Source organism: Montipora capricornis, chromosome 3 (genome assembly GCF_036669925.1).
Source record: "Montipora capricornis isolate CH-2021 chromosome 3, ASM3666992v2, whole genome shotgun sequence".
NCBI lineage: Eukaryota > Metazoa > Cnidaria > Anthozoa > Scleractinia > Acroporidae > Montipora > Montipora capricornis.
Genome location: NC_090885.1, coordinates 14,671,277 through 14,691,276, shown reverse-complemented (window position 1 = coordinate 14,691,276; position 20,000 = coordinate 14,671,277). Strand labels below are relative to the sequence as shown.

Here is a 20,000-nt window from a genome sequence, read left to right as displayed (position 1 = left end):
CTTTTGAGAAACAGGCCACAGGCCCCAGTTGTTCAAACGATGGATATCGCTATCCGGGCGGAGAAGTCTATCCAGTGGGTATTAGTCAGAGCGAAACCAATTGCGCTATCCAATGGATAGTGATTTATCCGGTGCATAGCGTTATCCACATTTGAACAACTGGGGCCTGAGGGAGAAATTTGAGAATTCTTTTACATATGTCTTCATAAACCTGTTAACAACCCAACCTTTTGACGTGTATATGCTTTCCCGGACACCTTCAGTCATCGCTAAATTTCTTTGAGTGGCGTCCGTACATTGTACCAATTTATTGCACATCTTTTAGTTACTTAATTATTTCGTAGATATGGGTATGTTGACCTTAAGCAAGATGAAAAAACGCATCACCCAAGACTTGATAATCAGGTAATTAACATAAACGATATTCAAGAGATGATATTTTTTCGATAGTGACTTGAGGATACTCGGAAAAAAACCGAATGCTCTCAGTACAGGAGTCGAACCCACGACCTTGCGATTGCTAGTTCGGATGCTCTACCACTGAGCTATAGAGGGTGATCGGAGTAATCCGAGTGCTATTTTGCAGGAGACGAATCCACGACATTCCGATTGCTAGTTCGGAAGCTCTACCACTGAGCTATAGGGGATGATCGGAAAAATCCTAGTTACGCACTTCAACGGCGGTGAGAAAGTTAAGGGACTTTAGAGAACCAAAGCAAGGACGACGACAACGGATATGAAACGTTAAGCAACACAATAACTTCCCGTTTATTGAAATCATTTCGCAAATATTCAAAGTCATTTGGCTTACTGTTCTCAAGTAGTGTGTGGGTCCTTCATGCAGTGTCCCACAAAATAGGTCATTTCTGAGTTGCTATTTGTCTCGGTTTCGAAGTGAGTCTTTGTGCTCAACTATTGAAAGGGCAGGGTTTTCAAATTAAAAAAAAGTAGCAGGAGGAAATTGTAAAGTAGCCGGAGCACTATCTCATCGTGATGACAGCAGCCTGCAGATGAATCAACGGAATAACGAAATATTGCCATAAAGCGGCTTCCGTTGATATATTTCCTTTTACATACATGAAGTATTATCATAACAACGTCAGAGGTTTTGTTTCCTTTCTACTTCGATTCGCTGCAATTCGCAGTTTCGTTTGTCTGAATTTCAAAACACTTGCGCTGTGGAAGGCTTTTTTTGTTATGACTTCTTTCAGTCTTTTCTTGAAAATACATTTGGTGCAGTCAAGACCATAATGAGTAACATTTCACGAGAAAGACTGCCTTCTCATTCAACACGCGGATGCCGCTACAGCTACAGATACTGTGGTCATTTCAGCCTCGGCATATTGTTTTATCGTCACTTTCAGAACAGTGAACTGCAACAACACGTAATATTCGTTAACTCTTATTCCTAAAATTATTGTTACCTATTTCTCTTCGAGACTTCTCCGCACTTGACAGAAAAGACAACATTGTTTGCTGCCTCCGCTTCATGTTGCAACTTTCACGTGAGAACAAATCTGCTGCTGCGCCGATACATGCACGTTCAAATGAGAGTCCGTGAACACGAGCAGACTTTCCCGCTAAAAAAAGCTCTCGCTTCGAAGATCAAAAGGTATATGTAATAGCCGCACTGTTCATCAGTCCGCATTCCTTTATTTCTTCGAAAAAATCAGATTATGATTTGGTGAAACAGAATTGTGTAGTTAGTAAAATTTGGAATACGAAAAGTACCCGACGCAAATGCTTGAAGTAGCCGGTGACTTGCGCCGGGCGCCGGCTAAATTTGAAAACCCTGAAGGGAAATGGTTGTCTCACCATTTGCAGATGGATTACAAAGGAAGCACTTTCTCTTCAGTTAGTTAAAGAACCTGAGGGGTTCGAAACCCGCAATCTCCCGTAGGAAAGGCCGGTGCACCTTCCGCTGAACCATATCGTTGGTGGTTCTTATCTAATGTGACATGATAATATTGTAAGGCCCAGCCCCATATAAACGTACCAGATTTGTATGCAGTTTCTGTAAATTTTTAATTTTTGCAGATTTTGAATTGTATGTATATCCATAACGAGGAAAGATTACGTTTTTGTAAACGTTGGCCGTGTAGCACTTACATGTAGCTCAGTCGGTAGAGCGGCGGTGATCTAACCCGAAGGTCGTGGGTTCAATTCCCACCCTGGTCAGAGTTTTTCTCTGTCCTTGTGTGGGCCCATTTCCATTAGTAGGGCTAACGCTCACATGGTTCATATGGGGTAGAAAACTAGCACTTCACATTTCACTCTAATCAGTTAAGCCTGTTGACATATAAGTGCTACACGGCCAACGGTTGCAAAAACGTAATCCTTCCTGGTACTTGTACATGTACATTGCCGTGACTTTAACATCATCGGTTCGCACGGCCTACTCCCGTCTGACCTTGTAGCTCAGTCGGTAGAGCGGCGTTGATCTAACCCGAAGGTCGTGGGTTCAATTCCCACCCTAGTCAGACTTTTTCTCTGTCCTTGTGTGGGCCCATTTCCTTTAGTAGGGCTAACGCTCACATGATTCATACGGGTTAGAAACCTAGTAGCACTTCACATTACATTCTAATCAGTTGCGTGTATCCATAACACCTGACTTGCAAAAAATTTGAGCCTTGAGTTTTATCCGAATTCCGTTAACTTTGAGTGTAAGTTTTGGATTTCACGGTCCGCCATTACATACGTTCAGAACTGATCAATTGGACCTCAGAGAGTTGGATCCAGGGAAAAGTGACGTCAAAGCTCACTAGCTTAAAACTTCAGTGTGTGAATGCACAGGCGTCCCAAGCTCAGCTTGATGGAAAGCCAACAAAAATATAAGTATTTGTATGGGAATCCCGGTAAAAGACCTGAAAAGAAATTCTCAATTAAAAAGCCTGACCTTATTGCCATTGGCGTCGCTTCCTTCCTGTTTGGTTTTTTTTCCAGATTCTACACGAATTGAACCATTATCAGTTCCTCGGTTGTCACTGATGAGAGTAAAATTACAAGGTTGAACACTGATTTTTTAGGAGTCCACCAAATAGAGTCAAATATTCGTTGTTAAAATGTTCCCACGCCACAGATCCACAGTAGAATTCAAGGGCAAAGGTTTTAATCTGATGGCCGCGCAATCGAAGCGCTGCCAGCGACGTCAGGCGGCTGTTAGTGTCCCAAACGAATCGGTAAAACGATGAAAAAGATCCTAGTGAGCCTTTGACGCCATTTTGTCCTCGATCCAGCTCTCTCAAGAACTTAAATTTAGTGCTGGCGGACCATTAAATTAGAAAATTCCAGTTAAAATAAACAGGTGTCTTTTTGAAATCAAGGCTTAAAAGTTTGGTCGCTTAGTGTACTTAACATAGTTTTGAAATCCAAAGAAAAATGAAAATTGATTTCTTGGTCACAGGGGGCGTTTTCCATTTACAAAAAATTTCCGGAAATTTCGGTGGAAATTTCCATCGGGTGAAAAACGTGTTCCATTTAACTTAGGTCCGTTCGCCACCCAGTGATTGCGATTTTACGCGCCAAAATTTAAAAATGTGGCCGTAAATAGCCTGGAAGTGGTAAGACCTTTCAAAAGTTGTAAATGGAACACACATTTCCATCGGAAAGTTTCCAACGGGAAAACAGGACTACCTTTTCAGAAGTTCCGTTTATTCCGGAAATTTTCCAGTGGAACGAACCAAAAACGTGTGTCCCATTTACATCCCAACCGGAATTTCCGGAATTTCTTGGTAAATGGAAAACGCCCAGGGGCACTTTAATTTTCAGTTTCTTAAAGTGGGGTACCTGTGAACTAGCTTGATAGCTAAGTGCACTTCCCACTATAAACAAGGCATTTAAAGGTATCCGATTAATTTCGCAGAAATGCACGTTTTCCGTTTTTCCCCAACTACAGGAAAACAAGAAACCTTTTCGGTATCGAGACAATCAAGTTGTGAGCACCAAAGGTGAGCGATTTTCGTTGGTCAAAACAGAGGAATCTGAGGACATGAAGAAAACGTACGTGAACCTGAGACCTGCGCGCAAGTATCGGTTTCATTAAGGAAACACGCACTTGTGAGACTTGGAAACTGGGCACTCGTGAAAGTCTGGGAAACGCTCATAGGACTGAGTTAAATGGATTTAAATCATGGTAATGTGCTACCATCTCCACAGTAATTTAGGTTGAACGCCTTACTCGGTTGTGGGGGAAGCAGGGAAATATTCCACCCACCACCCATAACTACGACGTAGCTTCACAACGTCTCTATCAGATAGTAGAGACTTTAAGCACGCGACGTTTTTGAGCCGCGGACGGTAACCGGAAATGAACATTTCGCATATCAGGACAGTAGCGTCTCCCAGATTTTTTACCTAATCATATCTAATGGAGGAAAGATACTTAGCAATATAACGGTGATAATGACGGTTGCCGTCCGCGGCTCAAAAACGTTTCGTGCTTAAACTTCGTATTAAGTGCTCATCACCTTAAAATCACATTTCCACTGAATGCATTTTCCGGAATTATCCCAAATACATAGTGTTGTTTTTAGGAACTTTTGATTGAAATTCACCCTTTTGTTGGCTTTGATAGAAGGGAAAAGTTGTCATACTTTGATCAATAACCTAGCAATGAAGGGGAATGAATTCGATAGCGGGTTGACGTTTAAATGCATAGCAGTTTGTGACGTCAACCCGGTATCGACCCCATTTCCCTTCATTGCTCGGTTATTGATCAAAGTACGACCACCTTTCCCGTCTTTCAAGGCCAATAAAAAAGTGAAATTTCATTCAAAAGGTTTTAAAAATGAAAAAAATTATTATTATTTAAAAATTATTATTTAATAATAATAATAATAATAATAATAATAATAATAATTATTATTATTATTATTATTATTATTATTATTATGACTAATTATTATTATTACCGTCGTCATTTTATTACGAGGTTTTGCAAAATGTCGTCGTGTCAAAACAAGACACCAACGCGGTAGCAGTTTTGGCATTTTTCGATCAGGAAAAGGCTCAGTTACCTGCAATAAGAATAACTGAGCAACCTGTGGTGCTAACAAAGTATAAAGGCCTGGCCAAACTGTCTCGCAACCAACGCAACATCTTGCAACGTTGTTGCATGATGTTCCGGCATGTGTTGAATGGACTGGCCAAACGCACGCAACATATCGTGAATGGACTGGCCAAACGCACGCAACATATCGCAACAGGGTGTTGTTGTGCCCAACAATGTTGCGACTCAAAATCGACTCCCGGCCTATTCCATCAGGCTGTGGTGCCGTGCTCCGAGGTCAAATATGGGTCGTGTTCAGGGGCCGAGCGCCTAGCCGGCAGCACAGCTCCTTCGGCCCGACCTCGTTGAGCTGCGCCCTTAGTAATTCAGTCTCCGACTGCGAGAAAGGGCGATTAGCAGATCAGATCTTTCTTTCTTTCTTTCTGTTGCAAGATGTTGCGTTGAAACGTTGCGAGCGTTTGGCCACGCCTTAAGTCATAAATTTTCTCGGTAATTTCGCATAAAACGGGCAGTGATTGTTTTGGCTGTACGTCATTTGCCCTGTAGTCGTTTTTTTTACTTCTTATCAAGAAAGCCCCCTTTAAAGTGAAAATATTTAACCAAAGTCACAACCATAGTGAAAGGGTGTTCCTACCGCTGAGAACATCTATTTGTGGAAAGACATAATGAAGATAGTATATGACTTAAACCTTTCATTTATTGCCGTTAAATGGATTTTAGGTTGTAATTATTGAGTTATTTTACGATGTTAATATCACGCGTGGGTAACGTCCTCTAAATTTGATTCCATTTTATCCGTAAATTACACGACTTATTCTTACAGGCATATTTATGCGTCTTTTGCTTATATCAACAGCATTCTATTCTTTTGCACTGTATGTGTACAATTCATAAATTCAAAGGCACATAAGTGTTCTCGAAATCGATATACACGCTCAATCTCTGTTGTTGCCTTACAGTTTAAATTGATATCCTTTCTTTGCTTGCTTTGATGAGCGGTACTGACTTTTCGATTCTTATATTGATTTTTAATTTTCTGCTTGAAAGGCGTTTGGCACCCTTTCACTATTAAACTGTGTTTGCGTTCTGTTGTCTTTACTTTGAAAGAGAACAGCTGTCGTACAGAGTGTATCTCCTTTGTCATTCAAATGCAAGTACATGTATATTTAAGACCATTTTTCCCTCGGAAGAATATTTGAAACTAAAAGTATAAATGCGTTTAAAGTGAACGAATCAGGCAAGAAAGCTTTGGTTTTAATTTACTCAGTCAATTCATTGTATAGGGGTAAAATATATTTTTGTTCTTAATATACTTTTAACCGGCCGGCCTTTTTTTTTTTACTTAATTTTATCGGTCGACCAATTTTTGAGTTGTGTATCTTTGCTTTTTAATTTTAGGACGAACGAGATATCTTTATTAAAAACAATTTTAACTGAACTGTTTTAAAAATTTAAATTTATATTGTTCATTATTCTCATAACAAAACATGTCAGTTGCATGCGTTTACGAAACCTTTCTGTTGATACTAGCATCAAAATTAAATAAGATATCCAAAATGAAAAAAAAAAAAAAAAAAAAAAAAAATAGAAACGTTTTCAATCAAAAGATCCACTTTAACGGTGTCTTTGATTTGTGAAAGCGACACCTGTTAAATAAGTCCCATTTTTTGATACGTGGCGTTATTTATTTCAGTCCTGAGACTCGGTGTGGTCTCGCTTCTCCCATATTCAAGAAAAAAACTGTAGCGTGAGGAGAGACCTGGAGTCAAAATTAACACTTTCTGTAATTTACAAACATGGACATTTTGGATAAATATTGTCCACGAGCTATAGGCTTACGTTAAATAAACGATTAACTCTAATGTACATAAGATCACCATTTTTTAAACTAGATAAATCCGCAAAAATCAACGGAGAGAGTTGAATTCTAGTGCACAATTTAAAGCTTATGGATCAAACTAGGTTTCTTAAACATGTACTCAAATGTAAGTTTGTGTGCAATGTATTTCGTCAGGAGTTTGAAAAAGCTATTTCTTGACTTGTGAAGCCGAGCCCGTGGCGATTATGATTTTCACTTTTACAGCATCTTGGTTTTATTTATATGATGAAATTCGCATTCCACTGGTTTCAAAGGATAACTTGTACAGATGCGTTTTAAAAAATTACATTAAATCAACGATTATTTTTAGTTTGTGTGAATAAATCGCTCGTGCTGTTATCATTGTTTTGTAAACTATTCCTTCGTTCCACTAATTGCAGTTCCACTGTAGAAGGATATTTTGTGATACTTGTGGCGAGAGTAAAGGTGCGGTTACTGTGCAGAGTTGGCAGATTGTCCCTATTGAATGTAATTCGCGGTAGTGAAATATAGCAACACATTTTCTTACATTCGTGCTTAAAATCTGACTTTTTCAAGGAGTAGAGTATTGGATTAACAATAGATCCGAGCGCTAACGTAAATGGAGATATGTCGTACATCGCCTTTGGCAAAAGGCGAGGTCGGCCAATAGCATACACCAAAGTTGTCCAAATGATAGGCAACCAACTCAAGATAAACATTGCTGCTATCACACAGAATATTTTGGCGATTTTGGCTTCGGAGCAAACTTTTTTTCCTCGCTCCCACGAAAGACTTGGTTCCCCCACCGACTTGGCGATTTTTCGTTCTCGCTTGACAATTTTGGAAACCTGGCGGAAGATCTGAACGTAGCACATGAAGATCCACACAAAGGAGCGGCGATGCCTAGTGTTAGAATACAGATTTGGTAAATCTGTAAGGCCAGAGCTGCTAAGGTTTCATTGTTGGTCCAGCTGAGGGGAAGAAGGGCAGCTGTCACGGCCGCTATCCAACAGAATACTACGATTTTTATGAAGTACCTGGAAATGATGTTTTCGTATGTGAACGGCTGCGTGCAAGCTAAATGGCGGTCGAAAGTTACCGCGGTTACGTTGGCCACGCTCGCCACCAAAGCAGTTGTGTACAGAATGTTCAATGTCACAGGTTCTTCGAAATCAAGGGCGTAATGCATAAAAAGCGTAATGCCGACGAGAATGTCGGACGTGGCAAGCGAGACGATAAATCCGTTTGTATAGGTCCTTAAATTCCTGTTTAGGCACACTAGAATACAAACCGCTCCGTTTGCTATTAACACAACCAGTGACAACACGCTTACAATGACACTGCTCGCTCTCATATCTTCAATGCATGCCTCCTGCCGCGATATCGTTGTTGTTCTAGAACCTATAAGAAAACAGAATTGGAAAGTCAGTGAACGACCGTGTATTCACCGCTATTTTTTTCCTTACAATCTTCGCCGACAAGAGAGTATTGTATCTACAGGTGCTGCTTAAATCCCTCCCACCAGGCACGAGCTCAGTTTGGACAGGGGTCTATTTCCTAATCTCTCTTTACTGTAAATCGACATTTATTTACTCTGTTTGTTGATTTGGCAGTGAGCAAAAGCTCGTCACAGCGTTTGTCCACTGCCGCTGGTCCACAACCAGTGAGGCATGAATGAAATCTCATAATCTGCTAACCGGCGATGACAACAAAACGGCAAAGTATTAATATCGGCTTTGCAGCTATTATTTACCACGTTCGTGTCATCCGTTCAGCCGTTGACGAAGGAGTGACAGTTACAGCTCTAAAACCTTGTCAAAAAAATTGTCGATAAGACAAGAGTGACATGGATCCATGAACAAAGAGTCAAGTGTTTTCTCTGTGAAAAACTAGTAGTACTTCAGCATGGGTTTATTTTGTAATAATGTCCATCGAATATCAAAGGAACGTTCTATAAAATCGTCCGCAACAATCATGCCTGGCTGATATGTTAATTTATACTTTGTCTTTGTAAAATCTCTTAAAGCGAATCGTACTTTGTCCCACCATTAATTAAAATTAATTAGCCTTTTCTTGTTTTAGTCAAGCCCGGATGTTTCGTATTTTCAGAAATTAAAAGAAGATTGATTTTTTCCCCATAAAGCAATCACACATGGAGTTGTTTAGACTTTTTTAGGTCAAATTTAAAGACGAGTAGCTCGTTTTTTCATTAATAGCAGCGAGTGCCTGTCTTTTGCCAATTTGAAGGAGAAATTTCTCCCGGAAGTTATTTATGCATGTCTGCAAAAGTAACATATGTACTCTCACGTATTCAAGGTATTAATTTTCTTGGTGTTCTTTTTCTCAGTGGATATGCACGAAACACGTTCTGATGCGCGAATAATTTCCTGCTGCAATTATCAATCTAAGGTTTACTTGCGCCCTGTCACTTCCATGGGAAATTTTCGTTGATTTATTTTATTTTACATGGTTAAACAGCTTTCTCGGCTTATTGGGCGTGGAATATCTCGCTGAGAACTTGCTTTAAGATGTTCTTCTTACTGCCTTCCGGCGTTTATAAACCAAACAGCCAATCAATACAGCGAATCACACTTCACGCCGATAAAACTTTTAAAATATCGTGGATTGTTTATTGATGACGGATGTTTCACGCAGCATAATTTACTTCTGAGGCTTTTCCTGATTAGCCATTTGCTGGTGTAATAGCCAAGGTGATCACCTTATGGTCGTTTTTCTTTGACGGAAAACCTCCCACTTGCAAATTGAAATGGTCTGCTTATCTTCATTTTTGCAACTTGCTAATGAAAGCATACCTTTTGTATTTTAATGAAACTTGACAATTAAATGAAAGACGATGAAATTTGCTAAGATTCTTCCGGGGGTGATATTTACTTTTCTTTCTTGAATGCACTAAATTGTCTGTTAGCACTTACAATGAAATATGGGTGACCTTGTAAAGTCAGTAATCTGTTCCTATTTATAGTACACCGAATCGCGTCTCAAAGCCATAAGGCGAGTTTACACCTGCTAAATTCGATTCAGTATCCTCACTTAATGCCAAGAGTTGCTGTTACATGTAATTGATATCACTTCTTAAAGCTCGGCTCTTGCGCTTCTTGGATTCTGATTAACTCACCTTATTTCAACTATCAGCTCATATACCGTATGATATCCCGGAGTGCTTCTCAGCAGCAACTGTTGTGACGAACGCGAAATTTTCAAACGTTGAGGATTGATTAAAACTTAATAAATCAATTATTTCGTTCCCTTTTATTGGACATGACGTTAGGAAGCTTAAACATTACATGTTTCTAATCGAGAAAAGATGCCTAGCAACGTTAATAATTATGTGGTAGTGTCATGAAAAAACAAGACGCCTACAAGGGCGTATCCGTGGGATGCCTAAACAGTTAACACAAATTGTCCAGTTACAGCTAACAACAACTACGGGTAAAATTCGGAATGAATTTATATTTTGTTTTCGAAAATATCATTCACTTGACCTATCCCATAGCATTTGATGCTACTCTAAGTTTCTACTCAGTTTTCTTCCTCTAAACCCAAATACAGCGGACCTCTGACATTCCCCGGACTGACAATGACAAGACAAACTGAAACCACGACCTAACCTCAATAGCGTCATTCACAAATACTCCAACATACTTAACTCATCATATCGTTGCAAAAACGTTTTCAAAACGCTTCCTTTAGTGGCTTACCGCCGTTGTAAAAGTGTTAGTGACATTCGCATTAGAACCCAATTAACTAAAACACCTTTCAATAATAATTCTCCCGGTTCTTTTCGGTGCAACAGAAACAGCTGCGCCACTTGCCCCTATATAGAACAGGGCCGTAATGAATGCACTTTATTCCACGAGAAAAGACCATGAAATCAAATCACACATTACTTGGAAAAACTTTCAATGTTATTCGCATGATTCCGTGTAAATTATGTAGTCTTAGTACATCGGGGAAATCAAACGTCGCCTTAAAGTGCACCTAACCCCAAAATATTTTTTTCGCTAAAATAAATCTTTGCACCTGTTCGAAACGCATTGCGGCCATTTTTTCCTTTTTCTAACAAATCCTGCCATTTTATAGGCTTCGAAAGTTGCGAAAATCCAAGCATCTTTTGTTCACGACCGAGTCAGAAGGGAAGTGGGTCTATTCCCGCTTTGACGTCACATACTGATTTACATTGCATTAACTCTTTGTAAAAATGCATGCAAAGTAGATTGTGATGTAAAAACAGGAATAGACCCTCTCCCCTTCTAACTCGGTCGTGAACAAAAGATGCTTGGATTTTCGCAACTTTCGAAGCCTATAAAATGGCAGGATTTATTAGAAAAAGGAAAAAATGGCTGCAATGCGTTTCGAACAGTGCAAAGATTAATTTTAGCGAAAAAAATATTTTGGGGTTAGGTGCACTTTAAAGACCGTTTTAATGAACACGGACTCCCTTTTATCAGTCCTACTAGTAGTTATATCCAGATCGCAGTCTCAGAACACTTTCTTAGCAACAACTGCCATTCACACAGTCGTATGTTACTCATTCCTATCGAAAAACTCATCTATCAACGTGACTCTTTCAAGAAAGCTCGGGAAGCCCATCTCATCGAAAAAGCACAAACTATAGAAGCAATCTTGTTATTGAGTATGTATTTTATTCTTCTGTTAGCCTGTGTAGCAGGCAGTTTGGTGAATGTTAGAAGCTTTTTTCCACCGGGGTTGATGGCTACGCGAAATCGCTAATCATGTGTGGCTAATCATGGGTTTGATGTCAACTCCCAACCAATCATAGCGTTCCTTGTGTAAACATTGGCGGTAAACTGAGATTTCCACTTAACTTTAACGTTTCGCTGTCCATGCGTACTGTGTGCGATTTTTCGGCAATTGTAGCCAACGATTTTTTGTGGTGGTGTACGTTATAAGTGCACTACACACTTGTCACCGGGTTGTAAAAGTGAGTGAGTGTAAGTCCAGGTCTGTTGGAAGTGTGCTTGAGCCTCAAAATCGGCAAGAATTTATGACGCTGATAAATAACAAAGCAGCTTCTATTTTCAAAACGATAGAATTACGTGGTGATAAATAACTTCGTCTAGTAGAATGAATTGTTGACTTGCAAAAACAATGGTCAACCTCAAGAGTTAGGCGATTGTGATCTTTGTGTTGAATTCGCACATTTATTGTCAAACTTTATAGCACTTGACAGAAAAAAAAAGCAAACTAACAAAAACGAAAACCCGGTGTCTTGCTGTCATTTTGTCACAGAATGTATACTTTTTTTCTTGAGTTGGTAGTAACACGCATGGTACATGTAACTTGAACCTTGGAAAAATCTCCCAAAGTGTTTTCCGCTGATGGTAACTTGTATTCGTGACACGAAATCTATGTTGTTTGCATGTCGCAAATTATGTGGCTGATGGCAATCTATATTTTTCTCGATCAACACTTCTTAAAAACTTCCTTCTGCACTTCCTAATATAAAAACTGTGTATCAATATTTATTTACTTTTGCATCAACATATGTTTTGCATAAAGCAGGCCAGCAAAATCTGTACCTTGCTTAGTTCGCATTTTTGAGCGTTAAAATAGAATTTTTGGTGCTATGTTTCTGACCGAAGTCGTATATTTTGAGGTCTCCGCCCATCCAAATACTAACCCCGCCGGACTAGGGTTAACTTCAGTGAAAGTTTGTTGTGGAAAGCTGTCAGACGCGCAGAGTACACCCTTAAACTTGCTGTGAAAACAAAGTTGAGGCAAACTTCATGTTTGCCTGGACCAATATTTCTCGATTCCCTTCTATTTTCTTCAGTCTTTCTGGGTTTAGTATTTTACTAGTAACTACATGTCTTCTAAGGGGGCCTATTTACCTAAGATATCGTCCATAGCACTATAATGATTTAGGATACCAAAACAATTTTGTGTACTGTTGGAGCTACATATTACGTAAAGACAACTTGAATCTCCTGGAAAACGAAACGCAGCTCCAGTGTTGGAAATAACAGTCTGTCATCAGATATTGTCCGACCAAATTTTGAAAATGTCCGGCCAATTTCACATTATGATCGGACACGATGACCGAACATGTCACCAGCACATCTTGAGTCTTCTTCAAGGTGTTGTCAGTCAATAAATTATGTCCGGTCCAATTTGTCAAATGTCCGACCAAAAGGAAGATTTGAAAGGACATATGTCCTCTGAATAAAGAAAAATTATTTCCAGCACTGCAGCTCAGTTGACAGTTATGGAATAAAGCACTCTGTCAAGTTACTACACTACCACACGTACGCAATGCGTACCTATTTTTTGTGGAAGTTAGTGGTCTAATTTAAGCCCGATTCGGGTGGAGTCAGTTCTTGAATGGGAGACCTCTTCAAGGTCTCCGTGACGAAAACAACTTATCTCCTGTTTTTTTTTTTTTAACTTTCTATTTGGCGGCTTAATTCAGGTTTTTTAAAATGATATTCTTTTCACGTTTTTAATTCATGTACTAGGGGGAATATATTTACTTTGTTGTCGATTTCGCAAATGCCATTGACTTGGCCTATCACATACCACAATGATTTGATGCTAGTCTAAGTTCCTACTAAAGTTAATCCCCGGATGGGATAAGTACTTGGATGGGAGACGACTGCGAAGTCCCCGTAACGAAGACATCTAATCTTATATTTCTTTTACTTATTTTTCTTTACTTGATTTCACTGTTGTGTTTGGTTGTTAAAGGCTACTTTCTAAACTTCTTTTTACGTTTTTGATTCCTGTGTTGGGAGGAATGGCGATGGAATCATTAAGGGCGGTGCCTACTAATTCAAAGGTATTTTTGCGCGGTTTCCTGAATATGCGGGAAACGCAGATCTTAACAAGTGTTACTGAAATCCAAAATGAAAATTGGGAGTAACCACACATTTTTCGAAGATAATTAATCAACGATATTTGTAAAAAGCTTTAAAATACAAAGGAATGTATGGCGTTCTTTGCCAATTGAGGCTTAATTATCTCTGAAAAATGCATGGTTGCCCCCAATTTTCTCTTGGGATACCAAGAGCTCTTGCTGAGTGCTGCTTTCTCCGCATAGTTTTGAACCGCGCAAAAATATCCCTGTATTAATAAGCACCGCCGATAGGAAATCCGAGTAATTCGAGATGCGCAGAACGTATGCGTAATAACAATAGTAGACACCGTCCTTAACGGCGCAGTTAGCGGGCATTTGGACTCCGCTCAAAGCTCGCATGTGCTCAAGGCCAGAATGCCACGTGTATTTTTGCTAAATTAATTTTATTTCACGATTTATTTTGTTGTTAAGGTTGACCATTGCTTTTGCAAAGTCAAGATTTCTCACTTTTAGACGACGTTATAATGCAAAAGCTGCTTTGTTATTTATCACGTCACATCTCCTGTTTTTTCGATGTTGCTTGTTTAATTTTGCTCATATTCAGTGTCCTGAGAAAGGGATTCTTGCCCACTTCGGTGCAAATTTGTTGGAGTGAGGGAAACATACTATGATAAATGAACTGTGAACTTAGCTCATAAACCCTCGCTGCTTGAATTTAGCTTCGACTGGACTCTGAAAAATGAATACTTGAACTCGATTCCGGCTGGTATTTTTTACAGGTCACACGTCACACGTCACTGGTCTCAGGTCATTGTTGTACCAATACAGAAAGTACCCTTAACGTGCATAAAGGCTAACCTTAGGCCCAGTTACTGTAGGCCTAAACAAAAGTTTTTAGGCCTACACTGTAAGGTTAGCTTTTATGAATGTTTAGGATACTTTCTGTATTGGAAAAACAATGACCTGTGACCTTTTAAAAAAAATACCAGCCGACTCGATTCACCCCCGCGAACGTCTCGGCTTCTCAGCCTGTGCATGTTGTTGTAATTTTGTGTTCGTGTCCGTTCCACGAAATCGGGATGTCGCCAATTTTCCCAGAAGAAGACTAATGATATAATGTTATTTGTTAGACTACATAAGCCTATATACAATATTTGTTGTCTTGGCACATTTGTACCTGATCAACTCCTTGGCAGTCAATTTCAATTTTTTCTGGGAGGTGATGTGAACCATGAAATCACCACCGCAAATTCTGTTTACATCTGTTTCATCACATTAGGGCCGTTTACACGACAGAAAAGAAGCCGTGGCGTACATAATACGCGAAAGGAACTATTTATAGGAGTAAAAACTCCTAGGCCAGGATAAGTCGCGGCTTGAGAAAGCCGTGAACGTAGATTTTGTACCATTTATGCGGGGTGTTCGCATCTTATGCAAGCCGCGGCTTATTTTCTCTCGTATAAACGGCCCTAATGTTTCATCCACAGTGTCCATAAATGAACTAAAAAAGCATTAATGTCAATAGGTGACGTCAACGATATCTTCCTTATAGAGGAACTGCTCACTTTCGGTTGCCGGGTCAAAGAACATCACGGCATCCGCTTTTGCAACCAACTCTCTCCCTCAATTGATTTGAATTTATTCTTAATTGTCAATTTGCTCCAAGTGTAGCCTGCTTGAAGGAGGTAGATGTCGCCACGAAACACGTATTAGACGCCATATTGGAAGAGCGTGCGGTAGGTCTAACACCCATTTTAAACCGGTTAGCGTTCAATTTTGGTGATGGGTATCCATTGAAATGCTATGAAAACTCGCATTTGATCATCGGCTTGCTTCGATAGTGTAGTGGTTATCAATGATGCAAATGTCGCTCATGGTCCAGGTTCGGCATACTTCTCCACCTTTAAGTTCTTTTGAAATCTTGAAACTTAAAAGCGTGCTCTTTCAAATTAAATTGACGTGAAAATTTCTGGTATAGAGTTAACTTCATGTAACTGAAGTAAAAGCGGAAATGTCAATCTCGTCTATTCCAAATGACGCTCACCCCGGCAAGCAGGCTACTCCAAGTAAGTGTTATCGTTCATTTTAGACACTGACAGCTTGATAGTCTGGACTCGCAGGACTCGAACCTGGAAATGTTGGATTAATAACCCCTCCATTTAAGCACGAGACTACCACTAACTGCGAGGATCCTATTTTTTTTTACTGTCAATTTTTTCTTCCAAATGCCGCTGTAAACGTGTATTAACACCGGTCCCGCTAAGAAGAACGCTTACACAGTGAAAAATGTCGGTTTCCAAACTTCAAGAGTATGCTAACCATTTTAAAATCAAGCCTTAGACTTAACCATTATTCAGCAATGAGTTTACATATATACTAATTAGTTTTCGTAAATTATCGGCACACTTTCCATTCAGTTGAACTTAAGTGGTTGGTTAAGTGGATAAAAACAGTTCCTTCAAAGTGGGGGCTCCGGATACAAATCCTGTCCAGGGACTACTTTTACATTTGCCAGTAAGGCAAACCCAGTCGGGGTCTGCGTTTCATTTGTTTGTTTTATTTTTACTGGGTTGCCGGTATGGCAATCCCAGCCGGAAAGTGGGCGGGATTTGTTCGTTTTATTATTTTTTTTTCCGTGTCGGTAAAAGTCTTGCCTGTCACTCCCCTGGTAAGTGGTGTCTTTGTGCATAGAGCCTTCTGCGTGTATTTTCTTGGGATCGAGGGGGTAGTGGAAATGCGTAGATTTCTCTGGTGGACACAGTATAGAATCATCAACTTAGCCTGCAATGGCGTCGAAAGTCATGTAACGCGAATGGCGTTTTAGTGGATCCTTAAACAAAATATACCCTTATGGAGCTCAATAATGGAAAGTAAGTTGGATAAACTAGGCAGGCGGTGAAAAACCAAAACCTGGAATCTCAAAAGCGACGAGTAATTTGACTTCGACAACAATCTATCGCCCGTCGAGCCGAAATCAAAGTGAGCTGTATTTCTAAAATAATATTTTACCAAGTGTGCTGTTATGTCACTGAAACCAAATGGAAAATTCTCTGGTAACTTATGGGTTCAACACAATTGAAGACAGAGAACAAATCGAACACCTTAAGTGGATCTGTGATCAACTCTGCACAGTCTTCAGGTAAAAAAAAAATAATTGGAAATGTGACAGCCAAGAATTATTTGAAAGAAAGCTTGTCGTGTATTTTGTGCTGCATTATTCAAGGAAATGGTTCTTCATGTAAACGGTTTGATTCTGAAATTTAGTTTGTTGCAATATTGCGCATATTTGACACGATTGAGTTTCTTCTCTTCACGCATGTAATGAAATAGAAGGGGGTTTTGCCTCTAATAGCAAATATGTTGTTTGTTTCAAAAAAATGTTCAATGGAAAAGGTGGCCTTTATGAATTCATTATGTTTTATGATATGCAAGCTTAACTAGATAGTTTTTATGGCAATAGTAAAGCATTTTCTTGTCAAAATGAGGTTGGGCTAACTTAATTAAATATAAATATACATTCTGCCTCGTGAGTTTGTTATTCTCGTTAACCAGCAATGGCGTCGAAAGTCATTGCAACGCGAATGGAGTTTTAGTGCATCTTATGTTGTTTGTTTCAATAAAATGTTTCGCTGGAAAAGGATTCTGTGATATTTTCTCTCTTTGTGAATTATAATATCATGTGTATTGAATTTTCGAGCTTAAGGTTGAAATGTGATACGGGACGATATTTTTAGTATTGCCCTGTAAGCAGGTAAGGTTCACGAAAATAAACAGGTCTGTTTGAAGCGTGCTTGAGTTTCTACAAAATGAGCCCCAAAATCAGCAAAAAATTGTGACGTCGATGAATAGTAAAGTAGCTACTATTTCCAAAATGATGGAATTATCTGGTGATAAATAACCTCGTCTTGGAGAGTAAATTTTTGACTTTGCAGAAACAATGGTGGGCGATTGTGATCTTTGTTTTGAATTCGCTCATTTATTGTCAAACTTTATAACACTTGACAGAAAAAGAAACTTACGAAAACCCGGTATCTTGCCATCATTTGACATAGATGCTTCATTGTTTGGCGAGTAAACATGCCGCGGTAACTTAATCACGGCGCCCGCTGAATTCCGGGGATGTCACTTTCGATTTTGCGATTTATTTGTGCAGCCAAAAGTACAATAACAAAATTGAACGTAGCAAAAAGCTCCCAAAATGTTTGTCGCTGATCGTAACTTTTTATATTCTATATTCACGGTTCAAAATTAATGTTATCATGTCGTAAATATGTTATTCTCGAGCGACCGTCCTGGAAACTTCCTTCTGCATTTTCTAAAAATTGTGTATCAATATTTATTTACTTTTGCATCAATATTTGTTTTTGCATAAAGCAAGCTAACAAAGCCGGTACCTTGCATGCTGAGTTCGCATTTGCTAGCGTTAATAGTATTTTCGGTCCAATGCTTCTGGTTTACGAAGGAGTATATGTTTTAGGTCACCCATCCAGATACTAACCCCGCCGGATAGGGATTAACTGTAGTAAATTAAGTATTACAAGGCTGTCAGATGCTCAGAGGGCAGGCTTAAACTTGTGGTGAAAAGAAGTTGTCAGGGAGCTTGAAAATTATCAGAAGCCAATGTTTCTCACTTCCCATTTATTTTCTTCAATCTTTCTGAGTTCAGGCTAACTCAATTTATATGTATCAGGATTAGTTATAACAATTATTTATATTATTTGTTATTATTTACTTGTTTATTTATTTATTTAATGTGTGTGTGTGTGTGTGTGCGAGCTTATTAATTATACAGTGTCAGTTTTAGTAGCCCGCCTAGAATAGCTCTGCTAACTGCGGGCTACAAAGGCCTTTTTCACTATTGTTAAAATAAAGTCTCTGTTGTCTTGTCTGTTGTCTTTGTCAGTACGTTGCTAGTAACCACATGTCTTCTAAGGCTATTTACTCAAGACCTCTACCATGGCACTACATTGATAGACAATACCCAAACAATATCGTGCACTGTTAGAGCTACATATTACGCAAGGACAGATCTGTTTCGTCGAACGATCGTGTGAGGAGGCCTGTGAGCCAAAGGGTTTCTGCTGGTATGACTTCTTGGTCACGCCTTAAATGGTCTTAATGACCCCCCAACTTGAAAAAAATTGTCTGGAACGCTGCACGTACCACAGGCAACCCAGTGTACCCTCACGGAGGGTCTAGTTTTCTTTTTATCTGCTACCACAAGTCCTGGGACAGAGTAATCTAAATGGAGGATAATACTTCATCTTAAAACTTCATTTGGTTTAAGGTCTGAAACAGGGTAGGGAATATCGTACATTTTATTTCTCTAAAATAGGAAAAGGGTTTCAAGAAGCGGGCCGCACACCCTCACCCAATTTTTGTAAGAGTCCCCCCCCCCCCACCCTTCCCGGGTTAGGTTAGGAGCTAAGGACCTACACCGTTAATTAAGCTCTCCATTTCAATGTAGAACATTCAAGTGATCCGGTCAGTCTTTGCCAAACAAACTATGCAATGACGTTGGATGTTCAGAAATTGTCACCACGAAACGGCGACAATTACAACATCGATGCCTTGTTCGGAAGGATGGCAAATTAATTTTACATGCGCACCATTAAAATTTGAGGACTGCGTGGCGACTTGTTACCTCAAACATAAGTGAAACGTCATCGCCGCCTTGTTGGACGAAAACAAAAGACCTTTCATTAGCTCCTTTTGTTCGTTCACTAGCAATTGTATTTTACATCACTGTTATCAAGGGATTGGTTGCAAACCATCTACACTGGTTGTGGTCACAATAGACCATTTTACAGTTGTGGCTAAGTTACCAGGCCTAACAATGGAAGCGAGGCTGCCGGTGACCCTTTTTTTGATACAAACCTTCATGCTTTTGTAATGTTAATATGGACTAATTAGCGTTACAACAACACAATTTACATGATAAAAGCAGTGAGGTCTATATCAATGCAAGGTCACCGGCAACCTCGCAGCCATTCATAGGCTTGGTCGCTGAGCAAACAACTGTAAAATGGCCTATTGAGAGAAACACAATGTAACACTGGTCTTGACACTACTTTTGTGTCAACTCTGTGGTGATTTGAATCCCTAGGGGAAAACTGAACAATAGAACTTGATTTAACACTAGTGTTCACTCCCTAATGCGACCGCAACCACTGTATACACTTGGGACCGGTTGCTCGAAGCCTGGTTAGCGCTAACCTTTGGTTAAGAGGTATCAAAACCTGTGTCCATGGTATTTAACGCTGGTTAGGGCTAACCATGCGTCGAGGAACCCGGGCCAGTTGTGTTCAAAATCTGAC

At 39.6% G+C, this 20,000-nt stretch overlaps 1 protein-coding gene and 1 pseudogene across 3 annotated transcripts in view; one reads left to right on the top strand and one right to left on the bottom strand.

Moving 5' to 3' along the window:
• The window catches only part of LOC138042331 (CUE domain-containing protein 2-B-like), a 20,518-nt gene extending 14,073 nt beyond the window's left edge, over positions 1 to 6,445 (top strand). For all 3 annotated transcript variants that reach the window (XM_068888184.1, XM_068888185.1, XM_068888186.1), the window contains 2 exons: positions 345 to 405; positions 3,896 to 6,445. In XM_068888184.1, coding sequence (XP_068744285.1) covers positions 345 to 405; positions 3,896 to 4,042 — 208 coding nt within the window. In that variant the 3' untranslated portion in view covers positions 4,043 to 6,445. The remainder of the gene's footprint in view (positions 1 to 344; positions 406 to 3,895) is intronic.
• LOC138042330 (histamine H2 receptor-like) lies at positions 5,684 to 8,595 on the bottom strand (annotated as a pseudogene).
• Positions 8,596 to 20,000: the final 11,405 nt, after the last annotated feature.